Raw genomic sequence first — 27,854 nt, forward strand, 5'->3', positions numbered from 1 at the left:
TGTATAGCCCCTCTCTGACTGCATAGCTGAGAGTATGTGCAGAGGAATAGTGCCTCTCTAAAAGTATGTGCAGAATAGTCCTCAGAATGAATGACTGCATATCTGATAGCATGTGCAGAAGAAGAGTTCCTCTCTGAGAGTGTGTGCAGAACAATACTATCTCTCTGACTGCATATCTGAGAGTATGTGCAGAAGAATCGTCCCGATCTGAGAGTTCGTGCAGAAGAATAGTGCCTCTCTGACTGCATATCTCCCCCTAGCTGATTGTAAATTTTCATTTTAGAGCACATGTATAAGAATAGTTCATCCCTGAATGCATGACTGAGAGCAAGCGGCACAGAATAGTCCCTCTCTTATTGCATATCTTAGAGCACGTGCAGCATAGACCCTCTTCGATTGTGCATTTTAGCGCATCTGAAGAAGACTCTCTGGATGTAGATCTAAGAAAATATGCAGAAGAAAAGTAACTCTCTGAATGTTTAGTTTAGAGCATGTATAGAAGAATAGTCCCTCTACGACTGCATATCTGAGAGTTTGTGCAGAAGAATAGTCCTTCTCAGATAGTATGTGCAGAGGAATAGTCCCTCTATGACTGCATATCTGAGAGTATGTGCAGAATAGTACTTCTCTGAATAACCCCGGATTTGATCTTAGTATGTGCAGAATAGTCCCCCTCTGACTGCATATCTGAGAGTATGTGCATAGAATAGTCCCTCTCTGAATAAATAACTTAGAGCAAGTGCAGAAGAATAGTCCCTCTCTGAATGCATACCTTAGGGTACGTGCAGAAGAATAGTCCTTCTCGGAATGCATACCTTAGGGCACGTGCAGAAGAATAGCCCTTCTCTGAATGCATACCTTAGGGCACGTGCAGAAGAATAGTCCTTCTCTGAATGCATACCTTAGGGCACGTGCAGAAGAATAGTCCCTCTCTGAATTCATACCTAGTCCTTCTCTGAATGCATACCATAGGGCACATGCAGAAGAATAGTCCTTCTCTGAATGCATACCTTAGGGCACATGCAGAAAAATAGTCCTTCTCGGAATGCATACCTTAGGGCACGTGCAGAAGAATAGTCCTTCTCTGAATGCATACCTTAGGGCACGTGCAGAAGAATAGTCCCTCTCTGAATGCATACCTTAGGGCACGTGCAGAAGAATAGCCCTTCTCTGAATTCATACCTAGTCCTTCTCTGAATGCATACCTTAGGGCACATGCAGAAAAATAGTCCTTCTCGGAATGCATACCTTAGGGCACGTGCAGAAGAATAGTCCTTCTCTGAATGCATACCTTAGGGCACGTGCAGAAGAATAGTCCCTCTCTGAATGCATACCTAGTCCTTCTCTGAATGCATACCTTAGGGCACGTGCAGAAGAATAGTCCTTCTCTGAATGCATACCTTAGGGCACGTGCAGAAGAATAGCCCTTCTCTGAATTCATACCTAGTCCTTCTCTGAATGCATACCTTAGGGCACATGCAGAAGAATAGTCCCTCTCTGAGTGCATACCTTAGGGCACGTGCAGAAGAACAGTCCCTCTCTGAATGCATACCTTAGGGCACGTGCAGAAGAATAGTCCCTCTCTGAATGCATACCTTAGGGAATAGTCTCTCTCTGACTAAGAGAAGCGAGCAATGGAAGGTGGGGGGTCAAGGGGATGTTCCAGCCATTCCTGACTGCACCCACACTTCCCGATGATTCCCAGAGCTCTGATCTGCTCATGCCACTTTGACCTTTCCCTTCTACCCTAAAAATCGATCTGTCGGTTACTGTGTGTCGCGCATTGCCTGATTAGAGGCACTATGTTAGCATCGGAACAGCCTCGCCGCAGAATGACTGACTTCACAAACCGTGAATTACGGATTTCGAAGAAATGGCATCAGAATGCGTTGCAGCTTCGGACATCATCAGAGACTCAAGTCATTTATGTAAAATTAAGCCAATGAGTCATCTCATTATCTCCACATTTCATCATCGTTGCTTCCTCAGTCCTATTTTCTGTGACTTTTTAAGCACTCATGCAAAACTGAAAGTGGATGGCTGGAAGGCTTTGCATTGACCGTCGCTGGCATTGAACTGTGCATTGCTTTTCAGCCTGCCATGCCATTCCAGAAGAGGAAAACCATATGCAAACCAGTCTTGCTTGGACTGCAAAAGAGGCCCCCAGGTCAGTTTCAGGCTCATTGGCCATGGACAGTGAGGTTTAGTTCGGGGTTCCAGACAGCAAGCTCCTGACTCACACCTGGGAACATATGGACCTCTTGGGGTGATATTACCAAAACTGAAGAGTGATGATTAGAAGGTTTGTAATAAACAATAACCACTGACATTGCTCTGGGCAACCCTCTTGCCCCCCTCCAAACCAATGACTTTGTTCCTGCTGTGCCATTCCATAAGGGAAAACCAGTATGCAGATCAGGCTTGGTCCCACTCCAAAAGTTCAGTCCAGCAGGAACTGTTATGTCATCTCTCTTCTAGAAGAGTCCGCAAGCGACTCATACATATCTGGGCGAAATGAGGCACCACCAGTGAGCTGGAGCTTAGGGCTCATGTGGGCAGGCTCTGAATGGCGTACAGAGCAATAGACCCTTGGCCGAACCAAAAACGCAAAATGCTTGTGTGAGACCGTTTTTTGGGTCAAAGTGGGGCACTTTTTTGGCCAATGTGGGTCATTTTGATGATTTACTTCACTGTGCGGCTGATACTTTTGACCAGCGTTGCTGAATAAAGACCCTTTAAAATGTACAATTTGCATCACATTTTATCAAAAACCTCCACCAAGGCTACTATTCCAACAGCGTCAAAAAAGGAATGAATTCCCATTTGCAACTGTGGGCCACTTTCTTTGTTGGTGCCCGAGACAATTGTATGCCCCAATCGGACCCTGCATGTTGGGTGGGCAATAGGTTTGCGTTTGCCCCTAGTGCCACCTCTGCATTGTCTGTTTGTCTTGTTGCTCTTTTCATGAGCATCACTTGATGTTTCAGCATCAACCCTCCATGCCTTCGATAGGTTGGTATGTTTGCCTCATTATTTCATGTCATCAAATGTATTCTGTGAATTCAAATTGCACTGTGAAGCCGGAGTAATACTGACTCTTTGATGTGGTGGATAGATAGCATCATGCCACCAGGACGCCACTGCGTACTGGCTCTCAATTAACAACCAAGTGCATTCTGGGATGTGTAGTCTTGGTTAACTTCCCATTAACACATTGCACATTTGCGCCTGCTACCTTTGATTTGTAAAAGCAAATCCCAGGAGTGGAAATGATGTGCAACAGTGAGATGGAGTCATGGTATCCCCCTTCTCCATGATGTATGCTTTATCATACACGGATTTATCTAGCATTGTTCTTTTATATTAAGGTTTGTACTAAGTCAACCTTATTTAACTGTTAATTTAAAAAAAAAAAATAAAAAAAAAAGCCTGCTGCCCCTAATCTTGGTCCAAAATAGTACCATTCCGCTCTTTGTAACCCTGACATTCAAAGCATTTGAAATGTCCTGGAAGACTCAGAAATGCGACTGTAATACGTTTCACAAGCGAGGGTAAGGATCACGCTAGGTGGCAGCTCACAGCTTAAGGGCTCGCCTCCTACACTGGGCAAGGCTGGACTTTCCAAGTTTCAGTCAGCAGCGATACATTGAGAACAGGTTGTTGTATCGAATGGGGATTGGGAGGAAATGAGCACAATCCCTGATTTTGAAGTTGGATTAGAAAATCACATTACAAAAGTGTCCAAATATATAGGCAGGGGTTTGGTAAAAGTATAATTAGAGGTGGTGGGTGCGAGTAAACACGGCAGGTATGGGAGAACCCCTCTAAAAGGGCAAGAGAAAATTTAAAAATGCAAACTAAACAACAGGGATGGGATGAAACTTGGATTTTGTTGAAAGAAAATAGATCCAAATTGAGTCCTATTAAATTGGAAGTAATGGAAGCTATTATTACAGCGTTTAGAGCAGGACGGGACCTGACAACATGTATAATAACCTGGCATGATTTCTGAAACAGGTATTGATAGAGATGGGAACCAGTCACATTTCAAGTTCAGTGGTAGGTCTTCATTAGAATATGGTGTCTTCATGGCATCTGACTGAAGTTTGAGGGTGGACAATGGGGTCAATAAAAGACAATTGACTTTACCAAAGCCATTCCAAGTGGCTTAGCCACAGCTCTTTCTGGCCCTCACAAATGCTGATTGGGACAGAGGAGAATTGTCTTTGGAGACACTGGGAGAGGCAGTAATAAAGTGCCCGGGCAGTTGTATCAAACAGGCAAAGAATTGAAAAGTATGCATGAACTAGTGAACCAGATATGGAGTAAGACAACCAGAACTGGGCACGGGAGGGCATTAGGCACATGCTCTCACCTCATATATTTTTGAATGCCTCATCTCAAAATAGAGACACTCCCAGCTGAGAGCTGAGACCAAGGACGAGAAGGTTTCCAAACAACAAAAGGCTTTCCAGAACTAAGCAAATTCTTGTCTAAATAGTGGAGAACCTGAAGACGCTTGGAACGGCTTGTCAGAGACACTACCCTAGTCCTAAAAAAAGACAAGAGGCGCAGTTAATATGAAGGTCTCTGACTCAGTCAAATCAGCTCTTAAGAGTTGGGCCTGACATGTGACTGACTTTGTCCTACCCTGATCTACTTTTCCAAGGAGAATCTGTCACCTGACAGACTGTACCCCAATTCTGCAGCCTTTGAGAGGCTAACTTAAAGTGAGTGACTCGTTTCCAATCCTACCCACCTTCAAGAGGCACACCTGACATGACCCGCTCTTCTGCAATACTAGCAGTCGTTGAGAGGTATGCCTGACTTGACTGACTCTGCACAAGTACTTCCGGGTTATTAGAGGTGGGCCTGACCTGTGTCTGATTGGGCCCCAGCCTTGCCATCTATTCTGCCCGACTGGGTACCCTGCACCACTTCGATCGAATGTTCAGAGCCCACTACTGGTACTTTCCCCAAATGTTCAAGTAGGCCACTCTACCCTGGCAAGAACTTCCAAAACCTCGTGTGGTAAAGCCTGACATCGCTCCGCTCCGTGGTGTCATCTCCAAAGGCACAGAACTAATCACAGGCCAGTCCTGTCCGTGCACATGCAAATGAAAGAGGCTACATCTAGAATGGCAAGCACATACAGTGAAGTACATTTAGCGTTCTAATCTCTAATCTAGCCTTCTACTTTGCATGCAGAAAACACTCAAATTAAATGTCGGTTGCAGACATGTTCTAAACCTACAGACGTCAAAATAAGCATGCGTAAGTAAGACAATACCTTGCAGGCCAGTGAGAGAGGACTCTTCCGTATTGGTAAAATGTCACCGAGAACTTTCGTGATCCCCGTGCTTAGAACCCCACCGAGTCCAGGAGGAGGCGCTCCACTCTGTGGGTAGTGACGGATGTACGTGCTTTGTAATCATCCGGGTCTTTACGTTCCGCTTGAATCCATTGCACGTTCCTTGCTTTAATATTTTGGTGGAACATCCTCCACAAACCCTGGACCTGCTTAGTGGGTTAGGTTTTGCTGCTGGCTTGTGAAGAGTTTACGCTGCTCTAGAACTCTGAGGAAGTGTAGACCATGTGAAAAGGGGTTTGGAGGAGTAGGAAAAATAGGGGAACGTTCGTGTAGGAGCGGCAGTGAAGCACCATAGTTGTCATGCTAGGTTAGGGTGACCAGATAACAAATAAAAAAACGGGACAGGCCATAGATATAGAAGTAGGACTAAAGTAAACACAAATAAAACTGTAGTTCTACTATGTCGCTGGCCTGTTGCTAGGGGCGTGGGGGGTGCTCACAGGCACACTCCTCTCATTGGAGGAGAGCGGCCAGGGACGGAAGGGGGAGGAACTGGGGTGTGAAAAGCATTGGAGCAAGAAGGCATCAGGAGGACAGGGCAGCCGAGGTTCCTCTCACTGTCTTTTCTTTCTCTCTGTCTTATTGATACATACACCTGTTGGGACCAAGGTTAAAGTACACCTTGGAGGTAGGAAGAGCTGAGCCAAACACATGGTGCACATACTCCTAATCCCCCTCCTCCCCACACGTACAAGATCTTCCACAGCACACAGACCGCATGGTGTGATTGAGGGACCCTCCCCAGAGTGATAAGATATTTGACATTGTGCTCTCCTAAGCAGAGGTGGTCTTCCCGGAATTCCACGGGCTGAGCCAAGGGTTCTTGAGGGGTTCTCAAATCTTCAAGCCTAGGGGTAAAGTATAGTGCAATTCAGAATTATATATGCACTTTGACAGAAAACCATCCTCATATAGGTGAGAAGTGCACCTCAAGTTTTCTCCTAATAGGCTTTAATGAATAGATGGGTTTAAGCATTTTTCTGAGGGTTCTCCAAAGTTGGGGAGGGTGGACAGATCCTTTTCCAGACATTGGAGTAGAAATACTGAAAATGTGGATTAGGGTGGTGGCTACGGGCAGGGACAGGAATGATTGCACAGTGCAGAGAGGGTTGCGGAAACCTTTGTGAAGCATTTCAAGATTCGCTCCCAAAGAAAAAGTGTGAGATCAAGTGAATTATCAACATTGCACCATAGGGTGATCAAGGAGATGATCTTTGGGTGACAGAAAGATGTTCTAGGGCAATGTATGTTCCTCAGGTGCTTTACAGAAGTCAGCAAATGTTGACAACACCAACAATCTCGGTTCAGTCGGCTGGGGTCATTCAACAGCCCATCTCCCTAACAGCAGAAGCTCCATGTCAACCTTATTTCCGGTTCACAACCCACGTCCATCCTTCCATTCAACCACAGAATCAGCAATTCTTTCGCCTGGATGGGTAGTGCTCCTTCGCGGTGCCACAGAGCTGTCAAGAACCACTGATGACTCACATCAACAAGCCACAAGAATGGAGGTCCTCATCTTGGACTACCAACCCATATCCTAGCCCAGCAAAATCCTCACAAATATCCACATCAAAGGTGAACTGGGGACTAGGTCTCTTGCAACGGCAGTCATACAACTATCCCCGCCTGTCTCAAGTCTCATAAATATTCTACTGAGCAGCTTCCGATGAGCACTGCTGATGCAAATGGGTTTGGGTATACCTTCGACCAGCTGCCCTAAATCAGCCGAAGCGCTGGCCAATCACTGTTTCAGAGAAAAGTTAAGGAAATGGAATTGCTGCAGCAGAATACTGGGAAACTGGTGGAAACCTACCCGTTGACTTTGTACACATTGGTGCATCAATTCAATACACTGGATCTCAATTGACCTTTCTTTGGGCAAGGAACATACTTTCAGTTCCGCAACCATGTCAGTGAAGTATTTTTTAAAGATAGTCTTCCAATTCATATGGAATTTGCCGACAGTAATTTGCCCGCCTCGTCACCACCAACATTTCTTCATTTAAGGTAACGTTTTGTCTTCAGTAAAACATTTCCCTTGCTAGCCTTGCCCCTTGGTCTGGGTTTCTCTTCCGGGGCACCAGGCACTGCATTTCCCTTGCTAGCCTTGCCCCTTGGTCTGGGTTTCTCTTCCGGGGCACCAGGCACTGCATTTCCCTTGCTAGGCTTGCCCCTTGGTCTGGGTTTCTCTTCCGGGGCACCAGGCACTGCATTTCCCTTGCTAGGCTTGTCCCTTGGTCTGGGTTTCTCTTCCGGGACACCAGGCATTGTATTTCCCTTGCTAGGTTTGCCCCTTGGTCTGGGTTTCTCTTCCGGGGCACCAGGCACTGCATTTCCCTTGCTAGGCTTGTCCCTTGGTCTGGGTTTCTCTTCCGGGGCACCAGGCACTGCATTTCCCTTGCTAGGCTTGTCCCTTGGTCTGGGTTTCTCTTCCGGGACACCAGGCATTGTATTTCCCTTGCTAGGTTTGTCCCTTGGTCTGGGTTTCTCTTCCGGGGCACCAGGCACTGCATTTCCCTTGCTAGGCTTGTCCCTTGGTCTGGGTTTCTCTTCCGGGGCACCAGGCACTGCATTTCCCTTGCTAGGCTTGTCCCTTGGTCTGGGTTTCTCTTCCGGGGCACCAGGAACTGCATTTCCCTTGCTAGGCTTGTCCCTTGGTCTGGGTTTCTCTTCCGGGACACCGGGCATTGTATTTCCCTTGCTAGGTTTGTCCCTTGGTCTGGGTTTCTCTTCCGGGGCACCAGGCATTGCATTTCCCTTGCTAGGCTTGTCCCTTGGTCTGGGTTTCTCTTCCGGGGCACCAGGCATTGCATTTCCCGCCACTTTGACTACCATCCTCAAGCCAAAAGCAAACAAGAGCCTCACCCTCCCCAAGCAGAGCAGCTTCCCAACAAACACCTGCAAGGCTTACGTCCCCCCACTGGACTTTTCAGTCTCTGCATCTCTCATCACAATATAATCAGCATTTTTCTTTTTACTGTGATGCACCTTGTTGGCCTGTGCATACCAACATTACAAAAATACTAGATATGCGATCCAACAGCGGATAAATCTGGGGCCACCCATGTGTGGCAATAGTATTGAACACCAAGCCATAAGGCAATTGGTTTACTCTGGAAACTAACTGCCTCGTCAGTAATTTCCAGGATAAGACCACCCACCCACTAATTCCGCTGAATATCTGGAATGATCTACTGGTCCCGATAGACTATGGAAAGACCTACACATTTATCCTATTCGACCTCTCCTTTATTTTGAAAATCTCAATAATAAAAGCCTGTAGATTCTCTGTGCTCTGCCAGAGTATTTGGGGAGACAAAGCAAAAACAAAGAGGTGATGCCTTGAAGGTTTAGAATTAATCTTAACCACTGGCATTGCTCTTGGCAACCCTCCAGACCATCGTTCTTCGCCTGCCAAGCCATTACAGAAAGGGAAAGACCATATGCAAACCAGGCTTGGTCCCACCCCAAAAAGGGCAGTGCAGCCCGAACTGCTAGGTCACATCCCTTCTGCACAAGCCCACAAGCATCCCCAGACATGTTTCAGGCTTATTGGGCCTCATCAGTGAGGGGTAGCTTGGGTCTCTAGGCCCAGCAGGCACAGGACCCACGTCTGGGTGGGCATACCCATCCCACTCGGGAAGACAAGCAAAAACAAAGAGTTGATGGCTGAAAGGTTTAGAATGAATCTTAACCTCTGGCATTGCTCTGGGCAACCCTCCAGACCATTGTTCGTCACCTGCCAAGCCATTATTTGAGAAAACCGCTCTTACATGGTTCAGGTCTTTACTTTGTAACCCACCCACCAACTTAAGCTAGCATTGCTGTTCTGGAGCATTATCTCCTACGGAGCATGGCCTCTATCAGCCTTATCACTGATCGTCTTCATTATACTCATGACCCCCTTGGCACATGTGCTTGATTGGCGTGTGGATTTGATTGTCAGCCACCTAAAGATAGAGATCTAGGGACCTTCATGGACTGATTGAATAGTGTTGTTAGGGTAAGGGCGCGCATTTTTGGGGTTCTGCTTCATACCACCTTGTCCTAGACCACACATAACAACTCTGTCACGAACTATATCTTCTGTCACCCGAGGAAAATGTCAGGGCTCCTTCAAGGAGGACAGCAAACGAAGATGAGCGCCTGAGGCAGCCTCAAAGTTCAACTCGCTTTCATTTTTGCCCTTAACACTGATTACCTAAAACTGCCTTACAAAAGTTTTCAAGAGCAGCTCGAGCAGGCGGAAGTGCCTGAGGAAGGGTCCAGGAGTGGCAGAAGCTGCCAAGCCCAGGTTCTAGAACTCCACCAAGCCCAGGTACCTGGCATCACACCAAAAGCTTGTAAATAAAAAGCTGAATGTGCTGTTAGTGCGCATTTGGCTCAGTAAATTAAACCATAGCCCATAATGCTGAACATGGGGAGCGGGATATACATAACCAAATACAATGCAATACAACGCAACACAGCCAAAAGAAGGAGAGCAAGTGCAGGCAAGGAAGGAAATGTGCCAGGCTTTGACCCGGAACATCAATATGGCCCCCCACACTTAAAACTGGGGACCCTGATCAAGAGTCAAAGGTCGGTGATAGAGAACCTTCAGCAGGACCTGAAAAGGGAACAAGACGTTAGCAACTCAGATCTTCTAGAGAAACTACCTGAAAAGCCACCCGAAAAGTGAAACAAAACACAGCATAACAAACCAGACCAACTCTGTCCTCTGAGAGGCTGGGTGCGCTTACCGTCCCTTCAGTGTGTTTACCCCCACTTCTATCCTGGCATCCATTTGCAAAGGGCGATAAAATGAGTGAATCTGACCACGTGAGAAAAAATGTTTGGAAGAGCAGCATGGGGCACCCCAAAGATATGGATGCCACGCAAGTCCCAATGTGTACATTGGTATCTCAATCCAATTTGCCACACGTCCATGAAAGTAGAGAAGAGGGGGCCCTGCGATGCATCCTGATGTGGCTAAACTAGAAAGCAGGTCTTGGGACAGTATGAGCCGAGGGCTTTAAATGGATCCGAAGGGCTTGTAGATCTGACCAGGCCCCTTCAGAGGACGCATCATAGTGAGATGGGGGAGCAGAAGTTTGCCTCATTCTGATGCAAAGCAAACATCTCAAAAATAAAACCTCAAAAACAAAATTGGTCCTGGACACATCACCTCATCCAAGGTTTTTGACAGCAACAAGATGCTTAGTGTTACTTCTAGGTCTAGAGATGCTCCAAACACATCCTGATTTATTCAGACTGTCCATGCATACATTTACCTAGGAGCGCGCAGAGTCGCTCTTCTTGTTTGTTTCTGTTTCCTAATTTCAATACGTCTTAATACGTCCTAATGCATTTCAGTAACTTTGCTTTCCACCTGTTTGGACACTGTTTTAAGTGTTGAACTTTTTTTTGCAAATGTTGTTCAGGAAAAAAAAAGTCAAATCTATTAAATCTCACCCACAGGTTTTCTTAGGAGGCTTTTCACCTGTACACCTATACACCTACACAAAACAAGTAAAGCTACAAGTAAAGAAAAACTGGTATGGCCAGTGCTGTAGCTGTGGGAATGGAAGGGCCTTTCCCTCACTGACCATTGCATCGACTATGGGACATGAGTCGAATATTCCAAATGAAACAAGGTGGAAATCACTTAAAGACAACCAGGGTTGTTGCTAGGTCTGGAAAAGATCTGGGGCTCTGTTAATTTTGGGACTGGCGGGACTGGGGGCTAGCTAGCCTTTTTGGTTGTAACCCCTGAGCTTCTATCCAGGGCTACAACCAAAAGACCTGGGGCTATTGCCCCCTCCGCACCCCCCACAGACACTAGCAACGCCTCTGAAGACAACCAAGCCAAAAGGAGCTCAGATTAAATGGACAGGGTCAAAGCTAACAAGCCCAGGGCTTGAAGCGGCAAGGCCTACCCAAGACAAGCCAAGACCAACTCTACCTGGAAACAGGAGGAGCAACTCTGAGTGACCACCTGGAGGCAAGGGCTGAACCATCTGTATGTCTGGAAATGACTCAAGGCAAACCCCCCTCAACAAACCTATTAGCAAAGTAGCTTCAAACAAAATCCAAATTCATCCTCAAATAAGAAAGTCTTCCCGTGCATTGCCATTCAGAAGAGGTGAAAGAGCAGAGAAATGCACTGGTGTCATTGCTGGTTTTGCACATTTAAACAGCACACAATGCGATGCAATACAGTGTAAAGCAAGCGTAACATATGACAGGAGCAACAAAGAAATTACGTACAGGGTGCAAACTGACATTTCATTATTGATTGCACGTTCTATTTCAGACACAATTCCGTTTTTTAGGGAAATTTACAATACCTTGTGGTCGGTAGGTGGTGACGGGTCTGGTCACTGTTGGTAGCGGCCAAAAGGTTTCTTGGGTTGGGCTGATGGCTTTGTTTGTCACCGAAACTGCAGTGGAGGGTAGCCACGCCGAGATGCTGGTAGTGACTTGATTCATGTTACTGACTGTAGTCACTGCCGATGAGGCAATGGTATCGAGGATCCAGTTTCTGACTTTGGTCACACGGGTATACACTCCTGGTCGTCGAGCTTCGGCACATCCCACACCCCAGCTCACAATGCCAGCCAGGAAGAACTTGCCTGAAGGCTCCTCACAAACCAGTGGTCCACCTGAGTCCCCCTGAAAAAAAAGCAGACAGTAGAACAGGGATAAGCTTAAGAGGTTCTACCCTTGAGTTATGACGGTGTCCAGGCTTGCGTCTTTTGGCCAGAGAGAGAGAGATGGTGAAAGGGAGGCAAGCATAGGGATGTCTTAGGGATAGGAGGAATTAGAGCTAGGGCGGCAAGGAGAAAAGGGGCAGAATACAGATACAGGCGAGGTGGTGGAAGGAAGGATTAAAGTAAGGGAGAAGAGGACAAAGGCACTGTCCAACAAACAGATTGCGACAGTGGAAGAATGAGAAAACTGAGAGGGGAGTAAAAGCAAGGTGAGTGAAGCTGTGAACTACCCAATGGGAAGAAAAGATGATCTGAAAAACATCCTCAAAACCCATATAATATTGCAATGGCTCATCATTTTTCTAAGCACCTGATCAATCATGCTACAGTTGACTATCTTCTCCCTGCTCATTGGGAGCTGTTGAAGTTGCCAAGAAGTGTTAAATGTGGAGCTTAGTGTCACAATCCAACTTAAACAGGTCTAGTTTCCGGCATTCAATCCCTTGACCTTTCATGTGGTGCTCCATCTCAGTGCCGGCAATGGCACGGCTCTTGCTTGCACTTAGGTGTGGGAGGCAGGGGTCTAGAACCATGCCCAGCTTCAATGTTGGTACCATCACTCAGTCTGGAGGCATCTGACACCACTGTTCACAAGGGATGTCTGCAGCCAGCAGCCACTGTGCATGTGTGTGTCATTGCACCCATGCCTTGGACTGCACAGTACTTACCAAATCTCTGTAGATGCCCAGAGAAGGACTATAGTGTATTGCAAACCTACATGTGTTGGGTTTTATACAGCGTGAACCCAGCTGAGAAGCCAGGTAGCCGCAGGGACACAGCGACAGGGCACAATAATATGGATACAATTAAAAGGATACATTATCAAAGGTAATCCTAAAAGGTCATGGAGAAAGGGGACACAGAGACTTACAGATTTTACTAAAAATACTTTAAACAACTTTCCTGTGGGATAATTCTGAAGACAGAGCACCATCCGCTAAAGTCCACTATTCGCTTCGCCTGCTTTTTCATGTGCTCCCTCAAGGAAAGTGTTCATAAATCGTAGACCCAAGTAGACGTACTGGCTACTTTGCTTGTGTTCAATGCCCTTAGCATATACCGACTAGCATACAGATGTCTGCCTTGAAATGACCATGTTGCTTGATTTTGTAGTCTTCACTGAAGCAAACCCAGGATATGATAGGTTATTTATAACTCACTTAATACCCAGAGGTTTTTAAGTGCAGACCCGGGGATCGAACCTGTGGTGGTCCGTGTCATCTTGCTTCCAAGGCAGGCACGTTGCCCCTGAGCTATAGTCCCGAGACTAAACTCATACTTCTTATAGACCTACACCATTTCCTGTACACCCTTCCGGGTCTTGCAATTGGGACCTCATTGTATGCCTAAGTTATTAATGCAATACGCCTTTTACCAATTCATGGGACATCACGCATAAGGGAGCATGTAAGGTTGCATTCACAATTCTACCATAATTATTTAATAATGATACCCAGATGTATGTTGCCATAACTACTAGCGAACGCGATGAATGCTTTCCACTCTTCAGCTGTCTTGAGATGGACACAGAAAAACCGATTGAAAAACTCTACAAATTCCAAGAGCTCTGGGAAGGAAACTCTTCTAACTGATGAATCTCCATATTTTCCAGGCTTGACTTTTGCTGGCACCTTTGCGGCCGCAGGATCTTGAATCTGATTTAGGCCTCTCACAGAATAGAATCTCTCTCTATCAAGATTGGATACCAGCTACAGTCACTGGTTCCGTCGCATGCGCCTTCCAGATTCAAGATTTCACAATGCCAGTTTTGGTAAAACCAATGTATTGGCTGCAAAGATGTAGGTGTAGAGAACATGGCCAATCTCAAATATTGGTAGCACCACTCACTTTGCCGGTCAATACCCTTAATTACGAGGGGTGCATTGGTGGTGTTGTAGTCCTATAAGGCTACATTTGCTTTTGGAAGAATTATCACCAGTGGTAATTCTGGCGGTGAGAATTGCTCAATTTATTGGAGATGCTGTGGAGGAAAAGCATAGGTTTCCCCTCCGTATCAGCTCCAAACTCAGAGTACAACGGTGTGGTAAAAGTGACAGTAAATCTTCTATTTGCATCTCAGGAGAATAGCTCAGGGGCAACGTGCTCGCGTTGGAAGCAAGATGACACGGAGCAACACAGGGTTGATCCCCTGTCCATGCTTAGAAACCTCTGAGTATTAAGCGTGTCATAAATAACCAATTTATTCTCTCTCTTTCCCTCGTGCTGCCATAGACTTAATGAGGGCCATTGAGTCTTGTTTATGTCGCTGCATCAATAGCGGGTACCAGCATCTGATTTTCATGCTGGCGGTAATGCACTGGAATCCGCCTCTTTTTTTTTACACTCGTTAAAAGCAGGAAGAATCCCTTATAAAGCTGCCTACCATGTGTGGGTGACAGTCAGCATTTTACACAATGTGCACTATGAAGCGCAAAGAGAAGTAAAGCCGGGTTGGCCTGTTTTTACACTTAGTAGCGTAAATGCAGAGAGTTGCATGGAGCAGACCATTTTGCACTTAAGTGCAAGCGTAACAAGCTCCCTCAGATAAATTGACTAAGTTTTAGAAAATTAACTCCCAAGTCATTTTTGGCTGTGTGTTAGGGCCCAGGGGGGCCCCTGCAGTATGACTCCTTTCTATGACGCTAAGAGGCTCTCCCGCATTGCTAACAAAGGAAACACCCAAGGGTATGCCGCACACTCTTACGCTGCAATTAATTACTGTAGCAAAAGATTGTTCTCCAGTTTAGTACCTTCTGGAATCATCTCAAGGACAGTGTTTGCCAATGTCTTATTAAGAAGCTGGCCAAGAGGCCTTGTTTGACGCTTGTGTCTACCAACTGCTGATGGACAGTTAGTGGGCCTCATAAGTTTGGTGGTATTCACCAAACGGTGATACCGTTACTGGCACCTGGTCTGCTGGAATTACCAGCAGATTACAGGTGCCAGTAAGGGTCTGCTAATCCCATTCCATGCAGTTCCATAGTTCCACAGAACTCCATGGGGGGTGATTGCCTGTCTTACCGGTACTGGTAAGACCGGTGCGGGTTATACCGGCTGTTTTTGCTGATGGGGTGCCTGATTTACCTCCAACACTTGGCTGAAGGTAAAGCAGGCCAGCCCACTGGCAAAGTTGTAGTTTGCCAATCCGGAAATGTGCCGGTAAATGGAATCACTGGCACGCTAATTCCCGACTGGCATACTTTTAATGAGGCCTGTGTGCGGGTTTGCAGTGTCAGGCCTTAAAATACTTGTTAAACGACTGTACATTTGAAAATTTAACCCAAGATGCAATGGACCCACTGCTGCCATATTTGCTCACTCTGTCTGGGTTGTAACAGCCGGATGCAGGATAATGGGTGCTTAATGTGACAGGTGCCCTAATCACTGTGGCAGGGTGCCACTAGAGACATTGGGCGGATGGTCTCTTCTCCCCGGTTCCATGATCACCCCACAAATCATGGCCGGGATAGACCTGGTGGAGTCGCAATAAGCCACTACATGGGCAAGTCTCAGAACTGTAACACCTCTACAACAGTGAGGGACAAAGTACTACAGCTTATTGGCATAACATAGGTGTGAATGATGTCCATCTTCTCGTGAGATCTGATTTATGTTTTAAGGATTTTTAGAAGGGTGAACAACCATTAACAGTGATTGGAGCATTATTTACTTTACGATTACTGGTGGGGAAATTGATTACCATTTACTCCTTGGGGTAGTATATTCAAAGCAAAAAATACCAGATGAATTACAACTCGATGAAAGACTATCTATGTGCCTAATTAGGAAGCAGAGAGAATTGGGGTTCCCCAAGCAGGAGAGTTCACACCTTCCCCAGGGCACGGAGGTTTCCCCAAAGGAGATCTCCTGGGAACGGTGCTTCAGAGGCAGTACTAACATAACAAAGTCAGCCACATACCAGTGTGCTGACCACTGGATTTCCTATGATGCTAGCAGGCGTGGGAAGGGTGGGAATAGAGCAGCCAGAGAGGGAAGGCAGGCCTAGAGAAGGGTCTCATCTTGCTTTCTGTGAGGGATCTCTTCTTTGTTCCTGTCCCATCCATTTCCTACAAGCAAGGCACTCTCGGTGTGATGTCATAAGGCAAATGACACTTGTTACAACAATGGGGCACAGGCGGGCACAGTTGCAATCAAGATCTATAAATAATGCCCCTGTAGGAAGAAGGTGTAGAATATAAGGCAGAGATAACAGAGAATATCGGAGAGCCTGCACAGGGGAAGGAAAAAAAGTAGGCATAGAAAGAAGAGGCAGAATGTGTGATGCAGGATAAGGAGACACTGCACGAAAAGTCCAAACAGAGGCTGAATGAAAAGCTAGGATAATGAGTTGGATGAGGGTGCATTGATGGGTAGGGAAAGGATTGGAAGGGAATAAAGATAGTCGAATACATGAAAGAAAAGAGTCTTGATGAAAGTAAGGGAGCATATATGAAAAGGGGAAAACAAGAAGGTGCTTGAGAACATGAGGAAAGAGGCCCAGAAGAAAGGAAAGGAGTGTGTAGAAGAAGGTGCCCTCTTGGCATAAAAGAATGAAGAAGCGAAAGTACAATGGAGGCAAGAAGAACATACAACCAACTGTAATGGTGACGGTGTAACATCCGATGAAGGGAGATCAGAAAGTACGGTGGAAGTAACGAAGAAAGAATTATAAGACTAAAGGGAAGATTACAAAAAAGTAAGCAAGGTATACATTGGAGGTGTCAGAGGAAGAGAAGGATAGAGCATGAGAAGGTACATAAGAAAAGAAGTAAGTTATGATGCAATTAAAGGAATAGGTAGAGAAGACCTCTCGGACGCTACCCCCTCTTTCAGTGCATGTTCTGGTGACAGTGCCCAGGATCGGTGTTTAGTTACATTTCACATGGACTACCAGTTAGTACTCCTCACCTGACAGGAATCCACCTTTCCATGCAGGTATCCTGCACACATCATCTGAGGAGTGATTGCATGGCGATACAGCCCACTGCAGACCTCCTGGTCGAGCAACGACACTGTAGCCTTCTGCAGGATCTCCGGTTTTACCACTAATGGAAGAAAACAATACAATAAAGATTAGCTTTCAAAGTGAGTGATGGGAGAATCTTCCTCATTTAGCGCAACCTAAAACTCAATGCAGAGGTGCAAGTCACCTGGCATAAACATTGCTGGGGTAACCAAAGAACACCCATGTTTACCTATTCTCTCTTTCGGTGACTTCTGTTGGGTGTCAGGTTGTCTGGATAGAGGTGTTTCACGTGTTATCATCAAGCAGACCGTCAGTAAGGAGGTAGAGTTCCGAAGGGGCTGCACAACCTGACAGCGAGTTGAGGGTCCTAAACTATGGGGTGTTTCCAACATATCTGGAACATATATCCTTAAGCACTGTATCCGTCACCAAGGAAGTCAAGTAGGCTGCTTCGATAATCAGACTTCCCAACTGTTTGAATTACTAGAGCGATTCCGTCATCAAGGAAGTCAAGCAGGCTGCTTCGATTATCAGAATTCCCAACTGAGTGAATTACTAGAGTGATTCTGTCACCCAGGAAGTCAAGCAGGCTGCTTCGATACTCAGACTTTCCAACTGAGTGTATTACTAGAGTGATTCCGTCACCAAGGAAGTCAAGTAGGCTGCCTCGATAATCAGACTTCCCAACTGTTTGAATTACTAGAGCGATTCCGTCATCAAGGAAGTCAAGCAGGCTGCTTCGATTATCAGAATTCCCAACTGAGTGAATTACTAGAGCGATTCCGTCATCAAGGAAGTCAAGTAGGCTGCTTCGATAATGAGACTTCCCAACTGAGTGAATTACTAGAATGATTCCGTCACCAAGGAAGTCAAGTAGGCTGCTTCGATAATCAGACTTCCCAACTGAGTAAATTACTAGAGCGATGCCCTTCTGCTTTTGGTTCCTACCAAAGGGAGCGGAAAGATATATTCTCAAAGCGTGTCTCCCTCCCAATGGAAGTGGAGCTTGCGGTATTGAGATGCTATGTGCCTGCCAAGAACAGGCCTCTGACCTGCACATCGGAAGAGCTTATTGATTAACACAAACATTGTATCCTTCCTAATTATGGCGGTGACTTAGGTACTTTAACATTGTGTCCAGTCATGAGTAATTGCCTGGATCCAATGGGAATCATGAGTAAAGTAGTTATGCAATGCACGTCACGGATGATAATGTCAAGGATTATGGCTGCCCAACCAATTAAGTCGTATGCTACATATGCAAACATTGGTTCCCAACCAATGGAAGTGGCAGGTACTCAAACACTGTGCTCTACCCAATGGATGCTCTGAGTGAGGGATCCAAATACTGGGTTTATGTAAATGGGAATGTTTGGTGAAACATTGAAACATGGTTATCATCCTAATGTATGACTCGCAGTTTATTGGTAGAGGGTGTTGCTGCCCCGACTTCTCATTGCAAGAGCAGACAAAAGAATGGGCCATATAGTGAAAAGAGGATTGAACGTGATAGGAAGAACATGCAGGCATGTGACGTGTGAGACCATGAACATTTGAGACCATCCAATGTCCCTCCTGGCATCCTAGACGGCCCTTACTCGCTCAATAGAAGGTGTTGCCGGGATACCTTTCTATCTGTGACGTCACCGAGGGATTCTTGGTGTAAAATCTCAGATCAGGAAGGGTGTCCATCTGCAATCAGGGCAGTGTTGTGTGTGTGAACCGGGCGATTACGGTAAAGCGATTGTCAGGCGGTGCTTTGATGTACAAATTGTTAGGATGAAATATGACTTACGATTGTCTTCCTTTAGGTAGCCCCAACCAGTGATAATGCAGGGTTTGCCGGTGGGGAAGACGTGTGCGGGTGAGGGCAGGCAGATGGGCTGGATGTACTTGTTGAAGACCAAGGGGGTATCCAGCTCCAGCACTGCCACGTCGTAATCGGCGGTGTCCGGGTTGTACGATGGGTGCTTGATGATCTGCTTGATCGTGGCTTTCACCGTACTGCGGTCTGTGCCGCTCAGGGTTGTGGTCCCAGCAAAGGCCATCCACACTGCCGGATTGTGGAAGCTGAAAGAAACATAGACCACACACACAATTAAATAAGAACAGAACCCCTGTACTCTCAGTACTCGCCGCTGGCAACTTAACTATGACATCCCATCAGCAAGTGGGGTCTTTGGCAACGCCAACAAATAAGGTGTAGAGGTCTGGCAAAGCATCTTTAACTGGAGCGGTGCATCTTGCCAAGACACCAAGCACACCAGCAGGATGGGGCTTTCAGACCTGGACCCTCTAGTCCAACGCCACAAACAATGGGAACAAATGACAGTGGATGTGAGTCGGTTTCAGATTCTGGTTCTTTATAACTTGATTGTCAAGGGCTGTATAATGCCACTTTGAAGTCGTCGAACCCAGGCTGTGGCTTCATAATCGCATTCTATGACATCACTAAGCAGACATCCATAGTCACACCATCCTCCGTCTCTTATTAAAAAGTGCCACCACCTGAAACCGGTTATGGTTTAATCTATAAGTAACTGCAATTATACAGTAATTTTAAAATTGTTTGTTGGCAGGCCATGCCCAAAACACCATAAATTAAATTATTAGAATGTTATAATTCGCGGAAGAGTTCTGCACAACGTTGAAGCATTACAGGGTTGTACTGTGTGGTAGGTAACCACTGCACAAGTTAATAATCCTGAGCGGAAGGCGAGGGCCTCGAATGAAGGCACGGGTCAACTGCCACACAACAGAGCCCTATAGTAAGGTCTGGAATGCAGCTAGAGTTTGTGCAGGCGGTAAAAAGGGAAGTCTCACTTGGGGATTTCTGTGATGTCATTTTATTCTGTCCTTCCTCAGTGTGTACACGGCGCAAAGGTAATCTTGGAATGCAGCCTTCTGCAAGCAGTTAGAGCCTCCATTCCAAGCTTGCTGATTGGCTACAGTGCTACAAACAGTGAGGGTAACAAAGGAGAAGTATGGAATATAGGTTTCTATTGAGGCGATATTAAACAAGGCGGCAGGCCGATCCTGTCGGTAACGACCCGTCCACCAGGTTCACGAGCCAAGTGGTGAAGTTGGGAGTAGAAAGGGAATGGGGTGCTAGCTGCCCAGGCAGCTCGGAACACGGGCTTGTACCATACAGCCCACGTTCCGATCCTCCTGATTGGGCGGTGCCCCCTACCAGGGTGCTAATATAGCGTTAATCCCCCGTTCCAAGGGCTGGAATGGCGGTCACGGCTTCTGACGTTCTGTAGGAAGGCTTCTGGCGCTCACTAGCACACGCTGCTATTTAGGGAACTGAGTGGCTCAGTGAAGGTGGACCAAAGACAGGACGAAGGTGGGTTGGAGGCAGACCTATGACCAGCAGCACAGGTGGCAGAGGCGCCTCCTAATTAGGCAGTGTTGGCGTTTTGCTGGTGGGGATGGTGGAAGAGGCCTGGAGCCTCCATCCACCAAACCCATTAACAGACAGCTCACAGGGTTACAATGCAATCAACCACTTGGGATGTCACAACTAGGGAATAAGAAGATAACCAGACAGTTGTGATGAAACAATTGGAGCATTATAAGTGTGATAAAGTTCCTGTGCGCTTCATTATAAGGATATCAGAAGTCACCGAGGAGTCACCAAATAGATTCAATCGCAATGAAAAAGCTTCTTTATGAGGCCACAGAATACTGCATTGACTTGCAAAACCCTTAGAACATATGGTCGGAGCATGTGTATGCCTTATAAGACATGGCCAGACCCTCACCCCCTTTAATGCCCAATCTGCTGCAAGGGATCTTGCAGCTACTGACATGGCCAGACCCTCTTCCCTTTAACGCTCGGTTTGCTGCAAGGGATCTTGCAGCTACTGACATGGCCAGACCCTCGCCCTCTTTAGTGCTTGCTCTGCTGCAAGGGATCTTGCAGCTACTGACATGGCCAGATCCTCACCCCCTATAATGCCCGCTCTGCTGCAAGGGATCTTGCAGCTACTGACATGGCCAGACCCTCACCCGCTTTAATGCTCGTTCTACTGCAAGGGATCTTTCAGCTACTGACATGGCCTGCTCGCTCTGCTGCAAGGGATCTTGCAGCTACTGACATGGCCAGACCCTCACCCCCTTTAATGCTCGCTCTGTTGCAACGGATCTTGCAGCTACTGACATGGCCAGACCTTCACCCCCTTTAGTGTTTGCTCTGCTGCAAGGGATCTTGCAGCTACAGACATGGCCAGACTCTCACCCGCTTTAATGCTCGCTCTGCTGCAAGGGATCTTGCATCTACTGACATGGAAAAACCCCCACCCCCTTTAGTGCTTGCTCTGCTGCAAGGGATCTTGCAGCTACTGGCATGGCCAGATCCTCATCCCCTTTAGTGCTCGCTCTGTTGCAAGGGATCTTGCAACTACTGGCATGGCCAGACCCTTACCCCCTTTACTCTCACATCCTTTAATGCTCGCTCTGCTGCAAGGGAACTTGCAGCTACTGACATGAATATGAATGCAGAATAGGCAGATAGGACAACACACCGACACACTTTTCAATTAACTGCAATGACACCTTTTAAGCAGTTTAATAGCAAATCCTTTAAAATCCTGATTTGCAATTAAAAAACAGTGGCAACCTGGAAACACATGTCTACTTTTCTGTAGTGAAAGTGGACTGGGCATCTTTTGATGAAGTGTTGCAGCGGCAGCTGGAAGCCTAATTGCAGCCTTTTACACTGTGGGCTGGCTCTGGCAGAATCACATCACAGCTCAGTGCATTATAGCATAGCAGTGGCAAGATTCTAGGTGAGTAATGTCGCAGCCAGGCTGTTTTTAGAATATTAGGTCTCGGTTGTTATATGGCTATTGCAGGTGTCCATGTAGCATACGGATGCCATGTTCTCTTAATTGTATTGTTGTTATGTCACTCTTGGGGTACCTTTAAAGTATTCCAAGCTTGTGTTCTAAGAATATTGCAATTCTGCAAGGAATTGTGCAAGCATGTTATGGCAAGAAACCAGAGGCCAGGGGCCTTTATAAGGTCAGGAACTGAGATGCAATACCCGTAATGAATACCATTGGGGCTTTGTATTCCTTCACCTGCCTTTACCTCTATAACTTGGTATCATGCCCGCTGCGGTCCGGGGCAACCTTTAGTGGAATATATACCAAGCAGCTCGAAGCTTTTTCTACAGACACATGCCTTGTAGCAAAAATACGTGATAGCATGCAGATCCTAGCTTTCCTACTCACAACCTCAGCAGTACAAACTTTTAACATAGTAGCTATCACTGTCTCCTTTCAAAGTAAGGACAATGCATTTTCAGAGAAAGTGGCTGTCCACAAAGGAATCTGAAAAGCGAATTATCTCTTTAATTATTCAGGTGGCAGCTGGTATTCTGTTCAGTGAGATGACCTGCACACTGGATAGGTGCCCTGGGAGTGACGTCACATGTCAACCGCAATGCATGATGGTAATCATGCTAATTTGGGAGATGTGGCACCTGCTTCCCAATGTTAGGTTGCCTTTGTTTGACCAAGTAAGGTACCCTGAACAGATGAACAGCGTACACCTTGCCTAGAAAAAACGGAATCGCGTGAATGGACGTTGGCCGGGCTGATACAGGTGCACGTGGATAAAGTAACACAGAGGATGAGGTTGCTAAGGATCATCATTCGTTATCAGAAGTAATGCTGCAGTCTAGGCACTAAGCTCACTGGATATGACTGTAGGTAGAGCGCCGCGCGCCGGCGCACTTACTCGTTGAAGCAGTGAGCCGCAGACACTAGCCACTTCTCATTGATAATCATCGCCCCGCAGAAGTGTTCGTTGTTCTCCCTCAGGCTGATCTGCCACGGAAACTCCCCTTTTCCAGCATCTGAACCACCAACAATTCTGCTCGACTTCTGCAAGGCTGGCTGGGAGCCACAGCCTAAAGAGGGAGAGGTGAGAGAGAAAGTGAGCAAGAATTAAGGCCTAAGTCATGTTACCTTTAGTAAGCCCAATGGCCTTTCCAATCTCTGCTAGCCCAGGTCCCTTGTGGGTACTTGCCGTACCCACCCTATACCTATCCTCCAGCTGCTGACCACATTAGTTCCTGAACTTTAGGCTGTTTTAAATGCATGCTTTTTTTTCACCGTGTAATGATCAATGGGTCTCTAATTGGATTGGGGGGGGGGTATCGTCAAAATATCATGGCTGTTGAAGAGGTGGGTTGCAAAGGGTTTATGCAATCCACTGATTTTCAATTGAAGTTGTGTGGCAGTGGAGGGCATTGCCTTGGAGGCCACCTTGACATGACAAGCATCCTTCACCTGATCTTTAATGGGATACGCTACAGTGTCTCTCAAGGAAGATACCATAGCTTTAGACATACGAGGGTGCTGATAAAAACAAAAAGAAAGCCGCTCTTAGATTAATTAAGCAATAAACCCTGACGGGCAGCGGCATTACCTTAACATTAGCCCTGGGGTATTACCAGATCCGATAATGCCCACTCACGGAGGAGTTTTATTGCTTTTTGCATCTCGGCATGTCTTACAGGGATGCTAATTGTTTTTTTCAAGCGTGTTTACCATTTCTCAACTTGAAATAAAACTACAAACCAAGATGGCCACCATGGACTAGGGAGAAGTGAACTATACATACTCCCTTTTCCTTTTCCATGGTGGCCATGGCCACAACTGGGTTGTGCCGGGAGCACATAGTGTTCCCGGCACCATGAAGGACAAGGGAGTACCAGGTTAGTGGGTTGGGTGTGGGTAAGGGATGTGGAAATTAGGGTTGGGGTGAGTGCAAGAGGGCTCGGGGAGGTGCGCTCTTACCTGCTTCCCAGCGGGGAAGATGGTGGCCTCTTTCTTCAGAGGAAGAAAGGAACAGGGGCTTTACCATGAGGTAAAAACCTGTTCAGAGCTTCTTCTTTGTATGGGAGGCTGCCACATCCCCCGCTGGGGAGCTAATAGCATACATTTTGTCACAAATGATCTTGATAGTTTTGTTGTCTCAATATTTCTCTTACACTCCCATCCCTCTTTTTTCTCCCGTCACATTTTCTTACCAATGTGTAACTCTCTCCTTTGTCTTACCTACCACTTCTCTCTCTTTTCCATTCCAGGGAAATGCTTCCTGTTGCCAGTTCCTTGTCCTGACTTCTTTCCCTAATCACTCAGTCTCTGCACCTCACTGTCCTATGTTGCTCTCTTGCGCACTTCCCTCAGTCTCTCCACCTCACCGCCCTATGTTGTTCCCTTGCGTACTTCCCTCAGTCTCTGCACCTCACTGTCCTATGTTGCTCTCTTGCGCACTTCCCTCAGTCTCTGCACCTGACCGTCCTATGTTGCTCTCTTGCGCACTTCCCTCAGTCTCTGCACCTGACCGCCCTATGTTGCTCTCTTGCGCACTTCCCTCAGTCTCTGCACCTGACCGTCCTATGTTGCCCTCTTGCGCACTTCCCTAATAGTTGTGGATCTGTGAGATGGTCTTTCTCAGTGCTCGCTTTATAACCTCGGAGCCTATTGCATTCCCCCAATAGGTCTGTCTGGCTCATCCACCAAGAACATGGGAATTCAGGACCGTTCCACGAGCAGTCGCGAAACGGGGATAAGGGAACGTAAACCACCACACCCCTAAAATTCCACATAATAACAAAAGCATGGACAATCTGAACGCCCTGATCTAATAAATATTCCCAATTCAGGTCACCTCACCCCTGCTTCTTCAGAGCATTCACCACACACACACGCACGTGCACCTGATAGTTCTCAGCTGAGCTGTGTGGAGCTCTCTCTGCACAACCCTAGAACATACATGCCCCTCAGACCAGTGCTTCTCCCGGCAAATGGAAAAGGCCAGTTTCCTTCAGGTTCTCCCTTCTGGATATGCAGGTGCCTCAAGGGTCCCCACCAGTGGCAAAGGAATTGGGCACTTCGAGACTGACAACCGTTCAGGGATGGTGCCTGCCTCTCCACCTCCTCACCACCTCGCCCTGTTCCCTTCCAGGACCATGCATCACCAGGCCGCCAAAATGGCGCAAGCTGCTTTCTAGAGGACCACTTCATGTTACATTGCTTTGCATTCCTGTGTTCCCTGGCCGTCTTGCGACGCTTAGCCGCCCGTGCCTCTTGCCCATTCCTTGCCTTTCAATCTTCTCAGTTTGGCTCCTCCCAACTCCATTTTGTTTCACAGCTACCATTTCTTGTTACCTCCCTCCTCCCCCAAGTTTTCCAAATGCCCATCATAAACAAAACTACACTGTAGCATTCCTTTGCTTTCCCCATCTCTTCTGTCCAGTTCTGCACTTGCCTCCTCCATTCCCTGCCTCTAAGCATTCACCCAATTGGCATGTGCCATGTGCCTCCATCTCATGTTCTCGTTGCCAACCTGTAATGCATTGCCCGAACAGCTTATATGGGTGAGAGCTTAAGATGGTGGCTCCATGTGGGCCTGCTTCCTGTCTCCAGGGGCCACCAGCCAATCAAATGAATGCTTGATCACTGTGACCTACCATGAACGTTATCTGCAAAACCAACCAATTAGATAGAGACACAGGCAGTAGCACTCTCATTTAATAACAGAGACTCCCAATGTACTCCCATGGCCACAAAAGTAGTACGGCCGCATCACAGTTTCTGCAATTGAAAACAAACATCCATCTTGTTTGTGTGTTTGGTCAAAGTGCCTAGAAGCTTGGCTTACTGAAATCACTCCCCCAGCAGACATGCGCACGTTAATGTCTCAGGTTAACTCGTCAAGATCAAGTAGCACTTACTGCAGTTTAGTTCATCTGAGGCGTCGGTGCAGTCGGATATGCCATCACACTCTGGGTTCTGCTTCGCAAGGCACTGGCCGTTATCACAACCATACACCTTCACAGGACAACTCCCTATTACACAAAGAGAAGCGCGTTATTAGAGGGAGCTCAGTAACATGCATACATACAGACAAGGCTTTTCTGCAAGGTTACAACACTGCAATGTTTTAGCGAACACTCATGGCCAGATGGAGCGCTTGGTCAAAGCAACACCTGACCCTCCCTCTAGAGTGCGCTGTGGCACCGCTATCATTCTATTGATGATTTGACCAATGCCCGCACGTACTGGCAACAATGCAGCCAAAACCCAGAAGATCCATATGGTGTGCTAAAATAACTGGCGCTGTTTTCCTCAACACAATGATGCAAAGTTGTTCATTCATGGGATGATGAAAGGCTGAGTCAATGCAATGGGATGTGAGCCTATGTCCTGCGGGTGAAAGTATGCATACTGTGTTACCAGCGGGGCATCACGCCTATACCAGCGTTGCCCAAGCGCTATCGCTTTCTGAAATGCAGCCATACTTCTTGCTGCCAATTAGCTGACCGTCAGACTCTTGGCAATTGGGAAAGCGGAGCCTGGGCAGGAGCCTAAACAGCACGACTAGGAATGAAAAAGTGTTATCATGGGAAAGCAGGATTGCAAAACCTAGCGCCTATGAGATCTTTCAGCACTGGCCTCTTGTTGAAAGCCAGCCGTGTACGTTTCCAGCAGCTATGTCTCAGGAGGATAGCTCAGCGGCAACGTGCTCGCCTTGGGAACAAGACTACACGCAGCAGCACAGGTTCGATCCCTGGGTCTGCGCTTAGAAAGCTCTTGGTGTTAAGTGTGTTATAAATAACCTATCACATGTCGCCATTTTAGAGCAGGTCATTGCAACCATTTTGGCGCAGCTTGGTAGCTGATGGCAACGGCACATGAAGGCTTGGAAATTTGAGGCCTGTGAGCTCACTGACTCCAAACGGAGAATATCTCACAATGTCAGTTCTCAGTTGCAGGTGTGCTGAATATAGTGTTAAAGACCAATGTTTGGGGAGGGTCACTGTAAGAACGGCCCAACAGGCCGAGCCTTTGTAGGCCACAGAGAAGAGAAGGTCCGGACCGCCACAGACGGAGGTGGAGAAGGCTACTAGCAACACCGGCCGATGCTCAGGGTTTTAACATTCCTTTTTCATTTTTTCATGGGAATTCAGATTTGTGCATAAATATATGCCCACTTCCAATAAAAAAAAATACAAACAAACATGGCCACCTGGTCACAGGGTTGTGGCTCCTTTTCTCTTTACATGGCAGCCACTGAGCGGATGGGATGAAGTGCCGGAGTGAGAGGTAGCAGCGGCAGGGCAGGGGGTGCAATGAATGGTGCCCGAGAAAAGTGGGAGGTGAGGAGGCTACACTGCAGCATGGGTGCTGGAACTGCGACGAGATGGAGGAGAGAGCCGCGAAGCCGCGTCAGCAAAATATATGTCGATTGGGGGCGTGGTGCCGCTGGCAGCAAGGAACGTGGGTTTATACCAGCAGTTCAAGCCCCTTTGCTATCCTGCTGTTTGGCGGGCCCTACTCTCCCGGGTACTAATATGTGGGCAGGAGTTCGATGCGTACAGACTAGGGTAGCAGAAGGGTTTACAAAGTGCAGAATCCCCTCAGGATACTAATTGATGAAATGTTCGATTGTAATGGAACGCCAATAGCAAGTCCAGGCTCATGTTCCAGATGGTGTCTGTGTGGTCCAATAGCTCAATCAATGCCCCCAAAGGTCAAGGGGGTGAATATCTGATCTCAAGCCTCAGACCTGGTCTCTATGCAGGATTCGGCTGCAGGAGATGTCACTTAGGAAAAGGCATATCTCATTCCCATTGTATGTGACACAGAATCAAGTTACCTGACTTCAGGGCCATCGGGTAAATGGGAGGGCTGTTGGCATCTGCAAGGAAAAGAAACAGTGTGTTAGCAGGCATTCGGGAAAT

General features: G+C 47.0%; 1 protein-coding gene across 1 annotated transcript in view; it reads right to left on the reverse strand.

Annotated features, from left to right (window-relative positions):
- The window catches only part of TMPRSS9 (transmembrane serine protease 9), a 485,595-nt gene that overhangs the window by 428,427 nt on the left and 29,314 nt on the right, over nucleotides 1-27,854 (reverse strand). Inside the window, exons 6-11 of the mRNA XM_069649605.1 lie at nucleotides 27,770-27,811; nucleotides 25,845-25,958; nucleotides 22,838-23,009; nucleotides 18,888-19,162; nucleotides 17,035-17,171; nucleotides 11,704-12,028 (exon numbers count right to left, since the gene is read on the reverse strand). Coding sequence (XP_069505706.1) covers nucleotides 11,704-12,028; nucleotides 17,035-17,171; nucleotides 18,888-19,162; nucleotides 22,838-23,009; nucleotides 25,845-25,958; nucleotides 27,770-27,811 — 1,065 coding nt within the window. The remainder of the gene's footprint in view (nucleotides 1-11,703; nucleotides 12,029-17,034; nucleotides 17,172-18,887; nucleotides 19,163-22,837; nucleotides 23,010-25,844; nucleotides 25,959-27,769; nucleotides 27,812-27,854) is intronic.

Source organism: Ambystoma mexicanum, chromosome 1p, assembly GCF_040938575.1.
Source record: "Ambystoma mexicanum isolate Mex_15411 chromosome 1p, UKY_AmexF1_1, whole genome shotgun sequence".
NCBI lineage: Eukaryota > Metazoa > Chordata > Amphibia > Caudata > Ambystomatidae > Ambystoma > Ambystoma mexicanum.